At 35.9% G+C, this 19,360-nt stretch overlaps 1 protein-coding gene across 9 annotated transcripts in view; it reads left to right on the top strand.

Moving 5' to 3' along the window:
- The window catches only part of LOC136766680 (receptor-type tyrosine-protein phosphatase delta), a 634,939-nt gene that overhangs the window by 506,689 nt on the left and 108,890 nt on the right, over positions 1-19,360 (top strand). For all 9 annotated transcript variants that reach the window (XM_066720365.1, XM_066720369.1, XM_066720368.1 and 6 more), the window contains 2 exons: positions 14,280-14,425; positions 18,101-18,242. In XM_066720365.1, the coding sequence (XP_066576462.1) occupies positions 14,280-14,425; positions 18,101-18,242 (288 nt within the window). The remainder of the gene's footprint in view (positions 1-14,279; positions 14,426-18,100; positions 18,243-19,360) is intronic.

Below are 19,360 nucleotides of genomic sequence, written 5' to 3'. Positions count from 1 at the left end.
TTTGAAATGGCAACAACACCAAGATTTTCCTTGTTCCATAAAAATTGATGAACTGTAAAAGGTCATTTCTTGGAATTGCTTTTCTGTGTGTTTTCTTCAGTGAATTATCCACTTTTAGTGGGATTGAAGATTCATTACAAATTTAAAATAATAAAGAAATACATATATTTATCCACTGTTCCTTTGAAAGCCGTGTTACAAGTGATCAGTGAAAGAATAGTTATCAAAGATAAGTAGGAAGTAGTGAGACTGAACATTTAATAATAAAACACAAATGGACTTAAGACTCCCTAATTTATGAATGACATGCATTTGTATACAGAATTTCAGCATATTCTGCCCTAAGCCTTGCAGAAAGAGTAGTAGTTATGCAACAACAGCTATGACAAACAGCTTCTTTAAGGATGAGGCAGGCTATGTTATAAGAACCGGAGCAGGATGCAGGCGAGATTATATCTGATGTTTAGTGAATCAGATATAGTGAATGTGGTTTGAAAAGGTGTACCCATCCAAACATTCATTCTGCCAATACTAAACATAAAGATCATAAACATTATAGCATCTCATTCTACAGTCAAACCTGCTTTTCCCTGGGTCGGCTTTACTCAGATTTTGACATACCTCAGATATTTTTACTAGTCCCAATGAATTGCTATTTAGATGCATGGCGAAATTTGTGTTTAACCTGGATCGTATAACATGGATATTCACTTATCCCGGACTTGATTTGTTGTTCAATTTAGTACAGATTCACTACAATGTTTTTGGTAAATTTGGAATGTAAATTTCCATACACATTAAAACTCCTGCAGTTTTCATTCACTGTGGCCGTGTAACACATTACAGTATTGTATTGTGCTCGGAAAGTGATTTTCAATGATGTGGAAGCAGCTTTAATTATTTGGTTTCATCAGTACAGCAACAAATCTGACCAATTAATTGACAGGGATCTTCTCACGATGAAAGCAAACTATTTTGTGGTGGATGTGATGGCGAGTGTGATGACGAGTGGTGTTTTTCCAAAAAGGTTGGGGGGTTTTTCTTTAACACTATTGTTTTTTTTAACTAGCCTGGGGGTTCAATTCTCTCATGAAAATCAAAGGCTGATGCTCTTTGGTTTAGGATAATTGAGTTCTTAAAACATGAAACAACTTGGTCAGAAATATATTAAGCAGAAACAATAATATAGTGCTTCACAGAATTTTCACTTGAGCTTATGCTCTTTTAAAAAATAAAATAAAATAATGAAGGATGATTGCCTTTCTGAAGTGAATGAGCTATTTAAATCCCAATTGGGTCCTCATGTGATGTAAAATGTTACTCTGATATTTTATATCTACATCTTAGAAACAGTGTTCAAATGATTACTCTTATTTGTATTATTTTCCTGAAGACACGAGGAGTGAAAGCTTTTTCTTTCTTTTTCATTTCCTTTCCATTAGTTAATTTTGTCTGGGGTTTTCTTTAAAGAAAACCTATAAAGGAATCAAAGAAAGAATCATGTCATTACAATTTTAAAAATAGCATTAGAGCAGATTGAAACATTTATGTATACTCCTCATCCCATTTTTGTCTGGCATATCCTAAAATTCAGCATGACACCTTTTAGCAATGGTAAAGCGGTATGACTTTACAAACATTAGTAGCATGTGATATACCAGCACTTTTATGCATTTCACAGACTGGCTGCACTTTTATTGAATGTGTAATAAACAATGTAATATATCACAAGCTCAGCCAACAAGGGCAAGAAGGAGCTTTTTTTTTTTTCTTTTAATGTGTGAGAATTATTGTAAGAAAAGGTGGTTTATAGGTGATTAGGGGATTATCTTCATATGTAACTTCAATATTACAAATCATATGTCTGTGTACATTGTGTATGAGTGCTGTTGAGCTGGAAGTATTAGTTCAACTTAAATGTTTTAGTTTCACTACAAAGTATTATTGATTACTCTCTTAGTGATTTATCTGAATAGAAGCTCATTTAAAGCACTTGTTGCACATCAATAGTGTTTACAATTAACAAAACCTGAAGGATTGATATTCATTCTCAAAACTACAGATAGAAGTTAGACTGCCTCCTAAACTTGTAAAGTGGCTTATTAAATGTCTCTGTAGATTATATTGCATGAACAACAAGACTTTTTACATTAGAACTGTTTGTCTGTACCTCAACAATATGCAGTAGCTTGCCAATTAAATATAGCTTTCTGGTAAGAATACTATTTTTTAATAATCTATCTATCGGTACAGTATTTTTTGGCATGTTCATCTTTTACTTTAAAGCCCAACAGTGTAATATGTTGACAAAGAAAACAATTTATATTAATCGTCTCAAAGTGATTGAGACAGAACTTTATCTTCATCCTGTTGGGTTTTGAATTTGCATTACAGCTGCACTGACTCATATGTGCTCTTTAACACAGTAGTTTAGCAACACCTTTGTATCTAGAGCTTATATGACTGAGTTAAATGCTCCTTGGGGTTTGCTACTTGAAAAAAAACTGAAAAAACAAATACAAATAATAATAATTCAGAAAATCATAAATTAAACTAAATTATTATTTTGCCAAATAATACACTTAATGTATGCTGTATGTGCAGTTAAATCTCATCTAAAGCTGTAATACATATCTTAAACCTAAGAAGCAATAATTTTAAAGTAATTGTTTGCTGTGTTCTGTGATAATGCTGCTATTTAATGAAATGTTCTTTTGCATGGTGGATAAATAAATGAACCCATGCATTTTTGTGTCAGCAGTAACCACAGTGTATCCTATCAGATAATTAACTTTTGCAAACATAATGCTAAGACTACTGAACAGAGGAAACTAAACAATTAAAGTTACTTATCTGTTTGCTCTGGATATTTTTCTTGTGCATTTCACCCATTTGAGCAAGCCGTTATGCTGGCTGGTAAACTAAAGTTTTGCAGCAGTTCCCATCAATTACAAAATGGCATCTTATTTTTCTCTACTCCCACCCTTTTCCCACAATAAATAAAAAAGAGAAAATTAAATTCCCACTAGAATGACTGCAGAGATTGTCCATTCTATTACAAAGCTAATTAATTGCATGTATTTTTTCTTCGTTTACCAGTATTATTTTTTCTGAACAAATATTAACTTTAAGGGGATTTGTTTGCCCCTACTCCACTATGCAGTATAAGGTATGTTGCTGAAAAGAGTAGTTATTTGTTATCATGATTTGAAGTAGTCTTTGTGGTATCAGCAAGAAAACCCATTTTTGGTATTTCTAGTCATTGGTAAGTTTAAACATATCTGTCCATATACGTATAATATTTTATTAAGGCTTAAACTGAATTCCCTTTTCTCCACTTGTCTCATGAGAGTCTTCAGATGATGCGTGGTAGCAAACTAGGTCTTAGGCATCTGTTGGAGGATTAGTCTGATAATAAAAAATAAATAAAGAATAATATATATATATAAAAAAAAAAAAAACGATTAGGCCTAGCAAATTTGAAAGTCTGTCCCCAGTCTGTGTCAGCTTTCCTAATCTATTGGAGAAATATGAAACATGTGAGCTGTACTTGCAGTGGTGACTATTTTTTTGCTTTAAAATGTAGGATATATCTAGTATGAAATTTGCTGGATGGCTAGCATTGCAATCTGAAGTTTGTATCTTTCCCAACAGCAGTAGTAGAATGGGAACAGCCACAATTATCTATGCCAGACACACACTCCTAACCACTGTCCTGCCGAGGCTACCTGGTTTGCTGGAGAGAAGGCTGATCTTTCTTCATGGGTGTCAGTGTTGTGCTTCTTGTCATGGTACCACCTGCTGTGGCCACCAATTGTTCTACATCTTATAATTGTGTCCTGACGGGGGACTAGACAGAAATGATGAGAGTAAAGAGTGAAACTCAGGTCCTTCGGGTGAAATGGCTTTTAAGCCAGTGAAATATCTCTCCATGTCTCTTAGCTTTTTAATAAATTGTATGTATGTATGTATGTATGTATGTATGTATGTATTAACATTCAGTTAACATTATTCAAAAGAGCATAATCTAGAAAATGTGTGTGTGGGGGGGTATATGTGCTTGTATAAACTCCATCAATATGCATGTGTAAAATGCACGTAAAAGAGACGGAAAGTCTGTCTGGGTATTATGTGTATTCAATTGTATTTTGTATTTCATACAAAGAGCGCTCAATGAAAAAAGTTCGCTGAAGTAATTTCTTAAATCGTGATTTATACGTTGCTCACAGAATACTGTGTATATCAATTAAAAATAACAATACAGATCAGACCTATATCATTCATATTTAGTTAAAAAGGCATTGTAGTGAATTGGTAATGTGGGCCACGACAGAAGATTAATGATTTCTGTGGGACTTGAGAAATATGTAATTGGTAATGGATGTCTTTTTTTATTTAATGTGTGGGAGGTTTAAGGTGTGAGATCAGAATCTCTCCTAAACCATGTAAAACAGGCAGTTTAGGCATTGTTGCATTGTGTCTATGCCTGGCAAGAAACCCTAGACTATTGGTGTATGTGGTGCAAAAATGTTAAGCTTATCTTAAGATGAACATCCTACACACAATAGAGCATGGAGGCAGATCTGATTTGCTTTGGCGCTCTTTGGCATGTTTAAGGCTGGTGCTCTTGTGGGGTTCGGGGTGTGGATGGCTTCCAAAATATACTTATTTTAACTACAAACTTGGAACCACCCTGTCAAGAAGCTCAAGGTTGGGCCCAGTTTGCTTGATGACTTTCCTAAGCACTTATCAAAGACAATGGCTAAATGCTCAAAGGAACACAAAGTCAGCGTTCTTGATTAGCCATGACAATTTGTATTGTAAATTTAAATTGGTAGATAGGATGCATACTCAATATATTTCATACAATAATTCTGAAGAGGATTCAAAAGAAAGCTCTTGCAGAATAGTAATACCCTTTTTATGTTCTGTTTCAAATGTATTTCACTTTTTTTTCCCCAGGCAATGTGTAATTAGAATAGTTAGTGTATTTAATGCCAAAACGTCATCTTAATTTTACTTGACTTCAGATTGCACAAACTACGAATAAAGAATTGAGGACAAGAGCTTTATCTATCCTTTTTAAATAGTTCTTTGTATTAACTGTACTGTCCTGAAAGCTGGAAGCTGGAAGCTTGCATAGCAGTGCCATCAAGCATGAGTAATAGACCCTGACTACTGATGAGAAAGTCCCATTGAATCTGTACTGAGGGATCATATGCTCTCAGTTTTTTACTTAATAACTACTTTCCAAGGGGAATGTATGCATTATTAATTACTTGTATAATGAAAAAATAATGTTATTTTATGAAGTACTGTCCAAGTGTTTTAAATACATTAACCTAATTGCCGTTATGTTTGTGTTTATATAAAGCTGCACAGTGTGTTTGGGCAAAAGGATGTTCTGAGTTTCAGTGAGGTAATGGCAAACAGCAGTACTGACTAAATCCATCCTAGCTGTACTTAATTTCAGTGAATATTCTTGGTGTGTTGAAAGCACTAATGCTGATACAGTAATTAGCACTGCCACATAGTTCTGAAAAAAGCTATTGCATGTAATGAGAGAATATATTACTTATTACAGGGGATATTCATATTCACATAAAATATCAATGAAGGCATAATTCAGTGAAAATTGAGACGAAACTGCTGCAAGTAGGTAGTCCTCGCATATTCTTTAAACAGAATTTGAAAATTAGGTAGGGCATTTGTACTACACATAGGCAGCCTAGGTTCTTTCTATGAATTAAAAAAACATAGTGGAAATCTATTTTGAAAATCTTAAAGAAGCCCCTGTTTAAATTATGGAAAGTATTTACAAAGGCATCATCTGCACTGAAGGTACTAATGCACGACACCAAAGTTTAATACCATATCATTTAAATGCTTTCTAGTCCTACAACCTAATAAGGATGGAATAGTGTCATGTAAGAAATTACATAAAATGGATAGAAAGAAAGTTCTTCCCCCTCGATTAGTCTCGCCTAAGTATAGCTCATCGCTGCGAGACTCAGCCTTCCTTGTAACAATAGAGCAACACTTTAAAGTATTTACCTGGAGGATACCTTGAATGATGAGATATGGTGTCTTCATGTTTATGCACACTCAAGAAACCTGACATTTTAATTTGCTGCTTGTTTCACATGAACCATGTTTTACCAAATAACAAAGATCAATAAACCACCTCTCAGTTATGCTGTGCTTCTGCATGCTGACGATAACGGCAAAACAGGGACTCGTAGCACTGCTTCGCATCAAGCGTCTGCAAGAAGCAGGGCATTTTGTTGAGGGAAGAGGAATAGGCATTACATGGACCCAGTGATTTATAAACTAAGCAAATATTGTAAAAATACTCCTCCGGTGGTAAATAGCATGGCATTTTAGTTATCAGAGACTTCTGATCTGGAGCATTTGACGTCTTCTATTGAAATCTTTTTTCAGTTCTGTTTTTTTTTTCTTTTTTGCGTCAGAACCTAGAAACACTGTTGCCATACTACCTGTTCGCTGTATATTTATCTTTCTTTGTAGAGAAAGATTGTCTGTCTTATTTTCCACATATTTCAGTGCATTAAATAAGTACTCAAGAGGTTGTTTTGCTGGCTGGCTTTGTTATTGGCGGCACAATTTATGTTAGAGTATCCTTAACTTAAAAGTATGCTGTTAGTCATTGCGGAAGCCCATTGGTAGGGATCTTGATCGTTTGGTCTACATTCACCTACTACAGATGATTTTGTGCTAGAGACTCACAGGTTCCCATCAGCCATTTACATAGGCTATATTATTAGCCTTCTAAAAGGCAGTGAAGGCAATATCCATTTTGTCCAGCAAAGTCTAATAATCAATCAATATTTTACTGCAGATATAGCAAGCCTATAAGAGTATGGTAAATGAGGTTAATGGCATCTTTAAACGTTCTTTTCATCCTGCTGTCCTGATCAAAGAAAATTTGTCAGACTGCCATAGAAGTGTTAGGATTAATTACAGTCCTCCTTTTTGAAAGTTAAATATTCTGGGAGGAAATGGGACCTTTTAAAGCAAATTAAATTGAATATGTCACTCATGGAATTGTATAAGCAAAGTAATCGACGCTATATGTTCATGGAGAATTTTAACCCACTCATACTCCCAGCTTCTCTGAGTAAGCTTTTGTGTTTTCACACTATGGCGGTACCTGTGGTTGTTCATGTTTTATGAGACCTGATATTTAATGCTGAGCCATAAAGGACAGATCTCTGGTAAAATCCCTAAAATGTATAGTACAGAGACATATGCATGATTTAAACAATAGGTTAAGATAGGTTCCCAATTTGCAGCTTTACAATTGTATTTTTTTGTTGTTGTTTTTTTCACAACTGGTTAAATTAGAAAAGCAAAAAGGTATGAAGCATGAATAACAGTTGTTCGAAGGAGGCTCAAAGTTTTATGAAGATTAATCTACTTCTTCAGGCATGTTTGGCATATTTCAAAGTCTCTTTTTTATGTAGTGCCTGTAGGTTTATACATCATGCCTAACAGATCACTCTGCATTTTCCTGTGTAGTCTGTCTCCTCTTTAACTTGTCATATTGTAGCGCTGAGCTGGATGCTGAATGTCTGTGCTCGCCACTTGCACTCAGATAAAAGGAACCATAATTGCCTGAACACTTGGCCAGGCATTCATTTGTGAAACAGTAAAATCTTTCTCCCGTTTTGTATTAGGCCTTTTAAAGAGAAACGTTAATATTTAATTTGTATTTAAAAAGTTGTTTTTTCAGCAGCACTGGCAACTACATAAAATAAAGTGGACTTGAACCGCAGAACGTAGCATGTCTTTTCTGTAGTGACTGAAAGCAGGTCCATAAGTAGGTCGCTTATTGCAGGGGTCTGTGTCGTCCCTAAATGCTGCTTTGCCTCATTTTAGAATCCGTCTACTAAAGGCCTGAACCTCACATTTTAAAGATCGACTGGAGCTTTCAGCCACCAAATTATTCATACCGTGTCTACCCACGTTAAATTGAAAATGGAGCAGTGGGAAGCTTTGAAGCGGAACTTCCTTTCATTAAGTTAGTGAATATGACAGGGTTATATAATGTCCCAGAGAGAGTTGAAGCTATACACGTCACTAACCTTTTAGCTTGCACAGGCTTTACACTTTTCATTTGTTTGTGGGCGAAGGCTTAACACTGGATTAACTGAGCAAGTCCCTGTATTAATTCAGGTAGATTAAGCCTGTCCAGATAAAGCAGTATATATCTAAGTGAAAGAGGGGGTAGGAAGGTATCATTTTTTGCCACTGCTTGTTTGTTCTCTTACCGAGGCTTAGAATTTTTAAAAGCAAAAGCAATTTCTTTCCCCTTGTCATACTGGTTTGTCGTAAGCTTTTAAGTAGGGATTTTCTCAAATACCAGAATGCCATTAGTACAGATTTTGTGACGTGACTGACTGCTGAATCTTTGATGTCACATTTATGACTGGTATAATATTGTGGGATTGCTGTACACATCAGGACTGACACTGTCAAAATAATTCTTCACAAATCCTATAGGGAAAGTTAAACCCTTTTTATGTAGCGGAAAAATAAAAATAAAAACTAGCCCAACATTTTAGTGTCTATAAAAATGTAGGTTGGAATAGTATATAGATTATGCTAGCTACTGAATGTAGGTATCTTTATTTATGTACTGTAATAGTATACAAAAGCAAAATACTTGTCTACAGAAATGTTTCCAGTAGTGCCTCTTAAAATTCCTCTGTAATCCATTGGTTACTGTAACTGCACACTGCAAATGGTTCTAATTTTAGATTAAACCATGATCTGGCCACCAACAGACAACTTACTTTCCTGCCAAGGATTAACCACCATCATTCTTTGAACAGATATCTGCATAGACACTATGAAATGAAAACTTCCAAATATATAATGAATTAGTATTATTATTATTAATTATAGTCATTGTAATAATATTTTATGGAATAGTATTTGCAGCCATTGGGTAGAGGGCATACCTATACTTTTCTTACTGATGTTCTTTTCCCGTTCTTTGATGAAAACAATATGCCATTTGATTAAACAAGAATGATACATCAAAACTTTATGGCAAAACATTGTAGTATTTAATAGTCTGACACACTGTGTGAGATATACACTCACCTAAAGGATTATTAGGAACACCTGTTCAATTTCTCATTAATGCAATTATCTAACCAACCAATCACATGGCAGTTGCTTCAATGCATTTAGGGGTGTGGTCCTGGTCAAGACAATCTCCTGAACTCCAAACTGAATGTCTGAATGGGAAAGAAAGGTGATTTAAGCAATTTTGAGCGTGGCATGGTTGTTGGTGCCAGACGGGCCGGTCTGAGTATTTCAAAATCTGCTCAGTTACTGGGATTTTCACGCACAACCATTTCTAGGGTTTACAAAGAATGGTGTGAAAAGGGAAAAACATCCAGTATGCGGCAGTCCTGTGGGCGAAAATGCCTTGTTGATGCTAGAGGTCAGAGGAGAATGGGCCGACTGACTCAAGCTGATAGAAAAGCAACTTTGACTGAAATAACCACTCGATACAACCGAGGTATGCAGCAAAGCATTTGTGAAGCCACAACACGTACAACCTTGAGGCGGATGGGCTACAACAGCAGAAGACCCCACCGGGTACCACTCATCTCCACTACAAATAGGAAAAAGAGGCTACAATTTGCACAAGCTCACCAAAATTGGACAGTTGAAGACTGGAAAAATGTTGCCTGGTCTGATGAGTCTCGATTTCTGTTGAGACATTCAGATGGTAGAGTCAGAATTTGGCGTAAACAGAATGAGAACATGGATCCATCATGCCTTGTTACCACTGTGCAGGCTGGTGGTGGTGGTGTAATGGTGTGGGGGATGTTTTCTTGGCACACTTTAGGCCCCTTAGTGCCAATTGGGCATTGTTTAAATGCCACGGCCTACCTGAGCATTGTTTCTGACCATGTCCATCCCTTTATGACCACCATGTACCCATCCTCTGATGGCTACTTCCAGCAGGATAATGCACCATGTCACAAAGGTCGAATCATTTCAAATTGGTTTCTTGAACATGACAATGAGTTCACTGTACTAAACTGGCCCCCACAGTCACCAGATCTCAACCCAATAGAGCATCTTTGGGATGTGGTGGAACGGGAGCTTCGTGCCCTGGATGTGCATCCCACAAATGTCCATCAACTGCAAGATGCTATCCTATCAATATGGGCCAACATTTCTAAAGAATGCTTTCAGCACCTTGTTGAATCAATGCCACGTAGAATTAAGGCAGTTCTGAAGGCGAAAGGGGGTCAAACACAGTATTAGTACGGTGTTCCTAATAATCCTTTAGGTGAGTGTATGTCACTTCATTAATATCATTCTCCTACTTTAGACAATTGCAAAGACAGCACTTTATTGTTGGATTGGGTATCAGTAGTTTAGGACAAGGCTACATGGAAAGTATACAATTTCTGACTGTGAAATTGGATATGTGTACTTAAAAAAGGAAAGCATACATTCTGAAATGGTACATACATCTATACTGAAGATAGAGGCCAGACTGTATTCCTGAACTGTAGATGTTGAAATATATTATGTATTTCCCATTTTATAGCAGAAATATATATATTAGTGAAAAAGGTTGGGTATATTTACTGTGTCACTTTAAAACCTGGATTGCCTCCCTAGAGTATTACCCTTTCTAATACAATTAAAAATAATTATACATTAATTTAGTATCTGTCTGCTGGAGAGGTTTAAACCAATGCTATTAAAGTGTTGTTTTTCCCCCCCACCACCCCCTTGGTTTTGGAGTCATAAGTCATACAATAAATTCTTATATTTCCCGTTTTCCCTTGCCATTTTTGGTCCTTTCAATCAAGCCCCTCCCCCAGTACCTGTCTTCATTGATTGTTTCAGTTGTTTTGATACAATGGATGCATTTACGAAGGCAGTACAATGAAAAAGGTATTGATCATTTCACAAAACATGTCTGTCAATTGTAAAACCTGCCCCATTGTGAAAGTAATTTTTGCAGAGACCATAATAATAAATGTTTGATCGGATCATTTTTTATGAAACATGACCCACAGTACAGATTACTGCTGGCAAGAAACAAGACCCAACAAACTCATAGATACAATTCTTCCATTTGTTTGGTGTGCAAGGTAATCAAACCTGCAATCGTCAGGTGTGAAAGAGCTATTATTGCCCCCCTTGTTTATTCAAACCAATTAAAGGGTTACACGCGGTCAAGCATGGTGGTGGGTATAGAATAACTTTCTTTAATAAATATGTGAAATAAGGATCAACATTTTATTTGTTCAATTTATTTGTTTTATCTCATATTAGGTTTTAGTTAAAGATCTGATAACATTCAGTGTCAAAAATATGCAAAAATTCAGAAAATCAGACAGGGGGCAAAAACTTGTTCACAGTACAGTACATTTTAAATACAATCTCTGTGGGTGTGATTATCAGTCAAATCACAAGTTAGGACATGATACTGTGTACCCAGATACCATAGCCCTTTCATCATGTATCTGCTGTCTTTCATGGGTTTAAGGACACCTGTCTGTGTTTCTAGCTTGTTTTCAAAGATGATATTCGGTGCATTTTGTGAGCAGCTGCTGCTTTGTTGATTTATCGTCTTTTGACAAAGTTTCATGTGACTTTATTTGCTTTTATGTAATGCCTTCATAGACATATTCCATTCTCTGTATCACTACACAGGTAGGGCCCTGACTCTTCTTATAAGATAAAAGGTTTATAAAACAGCGTAAGGTAATATACTTGCTTTCTTGACAGCAGATGCATGGCACATAATGGCCCTCTGAAATGATTAATACAATACAAACAGTTGCTCTGCAGAGGGACAGATGGAGTCACACCTTATTTTGATCTTGGTAATCTCTTGGGAGAGGCATTGCAATTTTTTAAGCCTGCATCTGTACATAATAGCAGTTTAGCAATGGGCTTAGAAAAGAACAGAGGTTTCCTACCCAGGTGAAACAGACAATCTCTAAAACGTTAAATGAAATCTAGAGAAAGATAAGCTGTCTGCACCATACATTAATTAGATGCCATCTGTGAGCTGAATGAAAAATCTGTTTTTTTGTTTTTTTTATACAGAAATCCTCCAATAAATAAATACACAATAATAATTATGTTTCTACCACTATTACATAGAGCAGTGTAGGTGGGGTCGGGACAAAATATTTTTTGAATATTTTCTTTGGCTAAGAGTCTACCTGGGGCGTCATTTTGAGAGACAGGATAAGATTTACTACTGCTGTCTAATGGACATGTTTTGAATGCTCTGTGAGTGCTAGCAGGGTAACATTGCAACACTTTTAGACATGCCAAGATAACATTATCATCCTTATGGTAGTGTCAGACAAAGAAAGTTCTGTTTGCCTTCACTTGCTCTCACCTCTTTTTTTCCACTGCATTCTTTGTTTTCTTCTGTTTATTGAAAATACAAGAGCTAAGATCCATTTAGGTATATGAAACCTTAATTACCTATCATGTACTATCCATCCTATCATGCTTGAGTTCTATTCAAATTATCCTGAGTACGGGTATGTTGCCAACTTTGTGGTGTGTGGCACGAGGGGTTAATGAAGTGTGCTGGAGTTGAAGCTGCACACTTGTCAGGAAAGGTTAAAAATAGTGGACATTATAATACTGTCTCTAACTGAAAGGAAGTAATCTTGACTTTGAAGTTAGGGATTTTGGACATTTTAGAAGATATTAAGTCTTCATGTCCACAGCGTTTGGGTTTGTGCCATGATAAACTGTTTTATAAGAACAAAATAGTCACTTTGATTACTTCATAACTAAGTAAAAAATTTTTGCTAGGCACAGTTAATAAAATTATGGTTGTATGCATCTTTATGTGTTGCTGTAGTATATAAGTAAGATGTATACCACTCTTCCAGATAGAATCTATTATATAAGTGACTTTTAAAACTTTAACATTTTAAACTTACCAAATAATGGCGGATGTCAAAAGTCACGCATGTATGCTCCTTCAGGGTTTCAGGATGTGTTGGATCATAAATTTCTGCATAGCGGAAAGACTACAAATGCACTGGATTTGTCTTCCTCATGGCAATTTCAGTCTTTATTATCAAGTCAACCGAGTGTTAGTGTTTCTTACTCCATGACAGTGATTATAGTTTTCCATAGAAAACATTCAGTGTTACTGTGTTCATGGCTGTGGGAAAAACAGTGAAGAGTTTTTTTCTCCTTTCCAGCAGTCCTGTGTAACTGTTCTAATATTTCTGTTCAACTTCTCCGTAAATAACTGAATACATAAACAAACAACTGGTACATGCAATATTAAAAAAAACTGTAATTTAAGTTTTGTTACCTATGAAATATAAATGTCCATTCAGTGTTTTTTCCTGAATGATTCGGGTGAACCGTGTCCTTCACGGAATCCTATTAAATCAGCAGTCACCCCCACATTTAGTTTGGCTGATTTGCACAGTGATTTTGCTGAATACATAGAAATAATTCAGGCTCCATCTCTAGAATAAACTGCATACACTGCAGGACATTTCTTTCTCCAAACTCAGTTGGCAATTAGCTCAAGAGCATGAAAAAAAAATGGAAATGGGGATCGGGGGTCAGAAGACCGCTCAAGGTGGAACTTGAGTTTTCTGGTCAATAGAAATGAAAAATAAATGGCGATAAAGCAAAGCACTCTGGAATCTTGTACTGCCTCACAGGTTGATTAATTTTACAGGTCATCCCTTTGGAAGAATAGTTTGTATTGTGTGAAGCCATTTAATCACATTTAAGTGTGCTACTACTAATTAAATTAAACCATGTTTGTTCAGTACTTCCAAACTCTTGGTATTATAAACAGTGCTCAATTAAACATGCTGCTTTCAAGAAGTTTTATGTGTTTCCTCAAATGTATGAATACATGAATAGATGAACATTCAAATTGGTCTATCCTGGGTGTTCTTTATCCTTCAAAAGACTCTCATAAAGTATTAGAGATGTTATTTTCCATAGCATTATCTCTAACAATCCTGATTTGTTCCAGGTACAATGTCATCTGCCACCATTGCATCTATTAAGTATACTGCAGCACAGTATCCAGTAATAACAGATTAACCTTGAAATTATAACTCCGCAGATATACATTTTGTACATTGCAGCAGTTTCATCACTTCTGAAGTTGAACATGCCTGGATTTAACTGAAGTTTATCCAAGGTGAAATAATAAGTTAACCTTTAAGGAGATGGTTTTAAACAAAAATATGTTTTTCTCTTTCCAGCACCACCAAAGTTTTTAAGAACTCCCAATGACCAGACGGGAGTGCAAGGAGGAGTAGCATCATTTATTTGCCAAGCCACTGGAGACCCCAGGCCTAAGATTGTTTGGAACAAGAAGGGGAAGAAAGTCAGCAACCAGAGATTTGAGGTATTAGGTCTATTGTTCTGATGTAAAATGCTCGAAATTTGGATGCTCAAATGTGCTTGGCTCTCCACATAATCCTGCTGCCATATTTGCGTTCTGTGATGCATTAATGGGCTTTAATAATCACTTTATCAGGCTTTTACATGCATGATTTAAATGAGAAAATATACAGAGATCTGGGGACAGATTTGTAATTAAAAAGCTGCCTTGCCCTAGATACCTAACTTCATCTGACATTTGCCTTCCTTCAGCTAAGCAACAGCTTTCACAAAACATTGATCTGTGTGCAGTCAGTGGTCAAAAACTTGTTTGCTTTATGCAATTCTCAAAAAGCATGAATACCTTATTTATTTATTTATTTGTATCCAGGCTTTGGCTATATATCAATAATAACAGTACATCCCATTGCTGAACACTGATAAGATTCCTATTATTTTCTATTACGTTTCACCAAAAGACATTTCCTGCTTGCTTCAATTGCTTAACAGGTTATGGGCCCTGAGGCAGCTTTTTCTTTCTTTCTTTCTTTTTTCTTTTTTTGCCACATCCAGAAATTTAATCTTATCAGAGTTTATCACAGCCATTGAAAACCGCTTGTTGAATGCAGAGCACTTGCATCAAACCCGTGGCTCCGCTTTCTGAGACAAGCTACCATGGCCATCCCGCGCTCACTCTCATTTGCACTCCATCTCTAATAAAGCAGATTTTCTTTCAGAGCCCAGAAAGATCTCTCCTGTCCTGTTTACTGTACATGTAAACTGGGAGAGATCGGTTGTAACATCACATGCTGTTGCACAGAACGCCTAAGCACTAAACAGCTTGACTGCTTCTCCATAAGGGTCAACAGTCCATTATTAACCTGCATGATGTTAATTCAAATCAAATAAACATGCAGCTACTTCCAGGTCTTTTTGTTATAATCAGATGAAATTAAATAATTATCCAAGCGTTTCTGTCAGATGTGAGTATATAGCATGTGGAAATCTCGGAACAAGTTACCATACAGATGTTTGTTTTAATATTTGTTACATATTGTTGTTGCGCTCGTTCAATCAAATAAGGGTGGTGGGGGTGGTCACAATGGTCTGTCATATGTTCACTTACTTCATTGTTATCTGTATTGTTATTGAACCACACTCCAATGTCTGTTGTTTTTCTAGTTCCTTTCTTTTTGTTCCACTTATCTATTGCGTCTGTATATATATGTGTGTATGTATAAATGTATATATTGTAAATGACAGCTCTATTCTATTAACTTTTTATATGGGAAATAGAAATTGTTGTTATAATGGTGCAATGCAAGAATGGTTTGAATGTGTACTGTGCAGTGTTACCATGTTTTATTTTTAATAGAACAGATTTCTTTTAAAATCCTTTTCCCATCTTTAAAGCTATTGGAATTCAGCTGTTCTCATTTCTGGGCTCTCTTTTCAAAGCTTTAACTCATTGGTTTTATAATTATGATTTTGGACATCTGCAAAGCTGTTGTAAAATATAATTACAGTTTAATTAATATACAGCTTTGTTTAATTAAGTGTAGAAACTTACTTTGAAAACATTATTTCTTGGGGAAAAAAAGAGTTGAATATTTATAAACAGAGCCCACAACATCAAGGCATGAAGATAAACAGTTTGGTATAAATAGGCTTATATACTGATTCCTTGTGTGAGATTGCCAATAAGAGTTACACTTTTAATAGACATTATGTACTTTACAGTTTTCAGCTGTTAAACATTTCTACAGGAAAACATATTTTTGGACAATATTTATATTTTTATTATTACATATGCATACGTGTGTGTGTATGTGTATATATATATATATTATGTATTCAGTGCTAGAAAGTCTATACTCCCTTGAACATGTCATGCATTTAAATTAAGATGTTTTACACTTATCTACACACCATACTGCACAATGTTAAGAGGAAACAAAGTTTTTTTATTGTGAAATATATATTAAAAATACAAAACTGAAATATCATAATTGGATATGTCTCCACCCCCTGTGTTAATACTTGGTGGAAACACCTTTGGCAGCATTTACAGCTGTGAGTCTGTTGGGATAGGTCTCTTAAAACTTTGTACACCTAGATTTTTACAAAACTGTTCAAGCTCTGTCAAGTTCCTTGGGGAGCACTGATGGGTGGCAGTCATGCCACAAATTTGAATGTAGGTTGGGGCTCTGACTGGGTTACTCAAAAATATGAATCCTTAGCCACTCCAGTGTAGCTTTGGCTGTGTGCTTCGGGTCATTGTCAAGGTGAACTTCCAGGCAGCAGGTTTTCCTCCAGGACTTTTTTATTCTTTGCTCCATTAATTTTCCTTTCAGTCCTGACCCCAGTGCACTAGTACCTGCTGATGAGAATCAGCCCCATAACATGATGCTGCCACCACCATGCTTCACAGTAGGGATTCTCTGGGTGGTGTGCTGTGTTGGGTTTGTGCCAAACATAACACTTTGCATTCAGGTCAAAAAGTTCAATTTTAGTTTTATCCAGCCACAAAACGTTTTGCCACATGGCTACAGAATCTCCTGAGTTTTTCAGATGGGCTTTCTTGAGTAATTAATTCCTTCTTGCCACTCAGCCATACAGGCCAATTTGGTAAGTGCTTGGGATATTTTTGTCACATGTACACTTTGCCCAGTCTTGGCCATAAAAGCTCCTACAACATTGCCATTGTCATCCGGTTTGGAGGGAAGGTCTGATATAGGCAGGGTCTTGGTGGTGCCATACACCTTCCACTTCTTAATAATCATCTTGACTCTGCTCCAAGAGATATTCAAGGCCTTTGATATTTTTTTTAATACTCATCCCCTGATCTGTGCCTTTCAACAACTCTGTCCCAGCGTTCTTTTGAAAGCTCCTTGGTGCTCAGGTTTGAAATGCACTACCCAGCAAAGGAACTTACGGGAACTATTGAATTTATCCTGAAATCATGTGAATCACTGCAATTTAAAACAGGTGGAAGCCACATAAATTGGTGTGTGATTTTGAAGGTGATTGCATACACCTGAGCTACTTTTGGATTGCTATTAGAAAAGGCGTGGACTTATCCAACCAAGCTATTTCAGTTCTTTATTTTTAATTACTTTTCTACAAATTGAAATACTTTCCTACAAATATATAGTCAATCAGAAGTTGTGATTTGTGTACCACACATATAAACAGACACATCTAATTATGTTTTCAAACACATAACATTACATTAATGTTAATTATATTATTGTGCATGCATTTATAATAATTTATTATAATAATATTATTAACCGCAAGCATTCAGAAATAGAAAATTAAATTGAAACCAAAATGTAAATTGAACAAACTTATATAAAATCTATTAACATTCTAAGAACAATTTTGTTGTTTATTATATTCCGAGGAATCAGTATGTATTATAAGCCATAACAGCTGACCTGAAGATTGTCTTACAAGCCAATTCATATTTTCAAGTGATTGACACCACGGATAGTCAAATATTAACAACTTGACCCCCTCCTCCACCTTGTTCTACAGATCTGTAATACAATCCATGGCAGCTATTCCAATTTAAAGGAAATGAAAAACAAAAAGAAAATAAGCAAAACGTATAGTGTATAATCAATCAGACGCACAGTCCGTCAAATACTGTGAACAAAAAAACTCCTGTAACATATCTTGTCTCTCACACCTGCAGGTGATTGAGTTTGATGATGGATCTGGGTCTGTTCTAAGAATTCAGCCCCTGCGCACCCCGCGGGATGAAGCTATATATGAATGTGTTGCCTCCAACAGTGTTGGAGAGACAAGTGCTTCCACCAGACTCACTGTTTTACGTGGTAGGTTGTCTTTTCTCAGCGAAAGAAAAATACAATTTACTCTGTACCTTTACAACTTATTTCACTCCCACCAGCTGAGCAGGTAAGCTGAAAGTTTTTTGTTTGTTTGTTTTTTTCTCCAATACATGTATCTATCTAGCTGTCTATCTATCTATTTACCTACATATTTACCTACCTATTTACTTCCCCATAGTGAGCAATTGAATTCCAGTGAATCACAAGAAATTCAAATCGGTTTTGGAGGGTGACTTTGGGTGTTTGCAGAGGGCTGATTAATATGTAAATTAGAGAAGGTTATTCTTGCATTGTTAGGTTTAGTACTGTCAACTTTACTTTTAGATTATAGATAGTACATGCAAGTGAGTGGTCAGCCATTAACTTATAAGTGTTGTCTGGTGTATTTATGTTGTTGTGTTTTTACAGTATCTTTAACCATAACAACTATTCAAATGTTATGTTATCAAAGAACAAAAACAACAAACAAACTATTGCTCACATTAAAGTAATTGTGTGTGACACATTACATTTTGAGGATGCTCTGAATTAGTATGTTTACAGGAATTTTCTGCATTGGAGAGAAATTTAAATGGGGAAATCTACCATAACAAAATTTGTCATTTATACTACATTGTTTTACTTTTCACTCAATATTGTTGCATTGTTGCAATATTGTTGCATCTTTGGCAGTGAGTAACACACAGACACCATTTTTGTCAGCTGTTATTCAGTGCTTTTGATTTGTTTTGGTTCGCTCCAGCACAGGCGAGGGAGTGATCTATTTAGCAGTGCAATCAGTCACTTGGGTTAAACGAGACAAAAAAATAATCTTGCAAAATGGGCAGCCATGCGTCTTTTCATCCAGATATTTGTACTTGTAATTGAGCCCATGTAATTGAAAAGGTCTGGCGGAAACCTGGATGTTACTGATTAATTTAAGCCCCGGCCACAATATTAGCCACCCCAGTATGTCAATTAAGTTGTGTACAGCCCTTATTTTCAAACAAATTGTTTGACAGTGGGATACTCAGTTGTATTAAATAAGTAACAACCCTTGTTTTCACATCATATTACCTTAAAATTAATGGATTGTTAGAAGCCGTTTCCACAAAGACACAACC

Source organism: Amia ocellicauda, chromosome 13 (assembly GCF_036373705.1).
Source record: "Amia ocellicauda isolate fAmiCal2 chromosome 13, fAmiCal2.hap1, whole genome shotgun sequence".
Lineage (NCBI taxonomy): Eukaryota > Metazoa > Chordata > Actinopteri > Amiiformes > Amiidae > Amia > Amia ocellicauda.
This window is presented reverse-complemented; position numbering and strand designations above follow the sequence as displayed.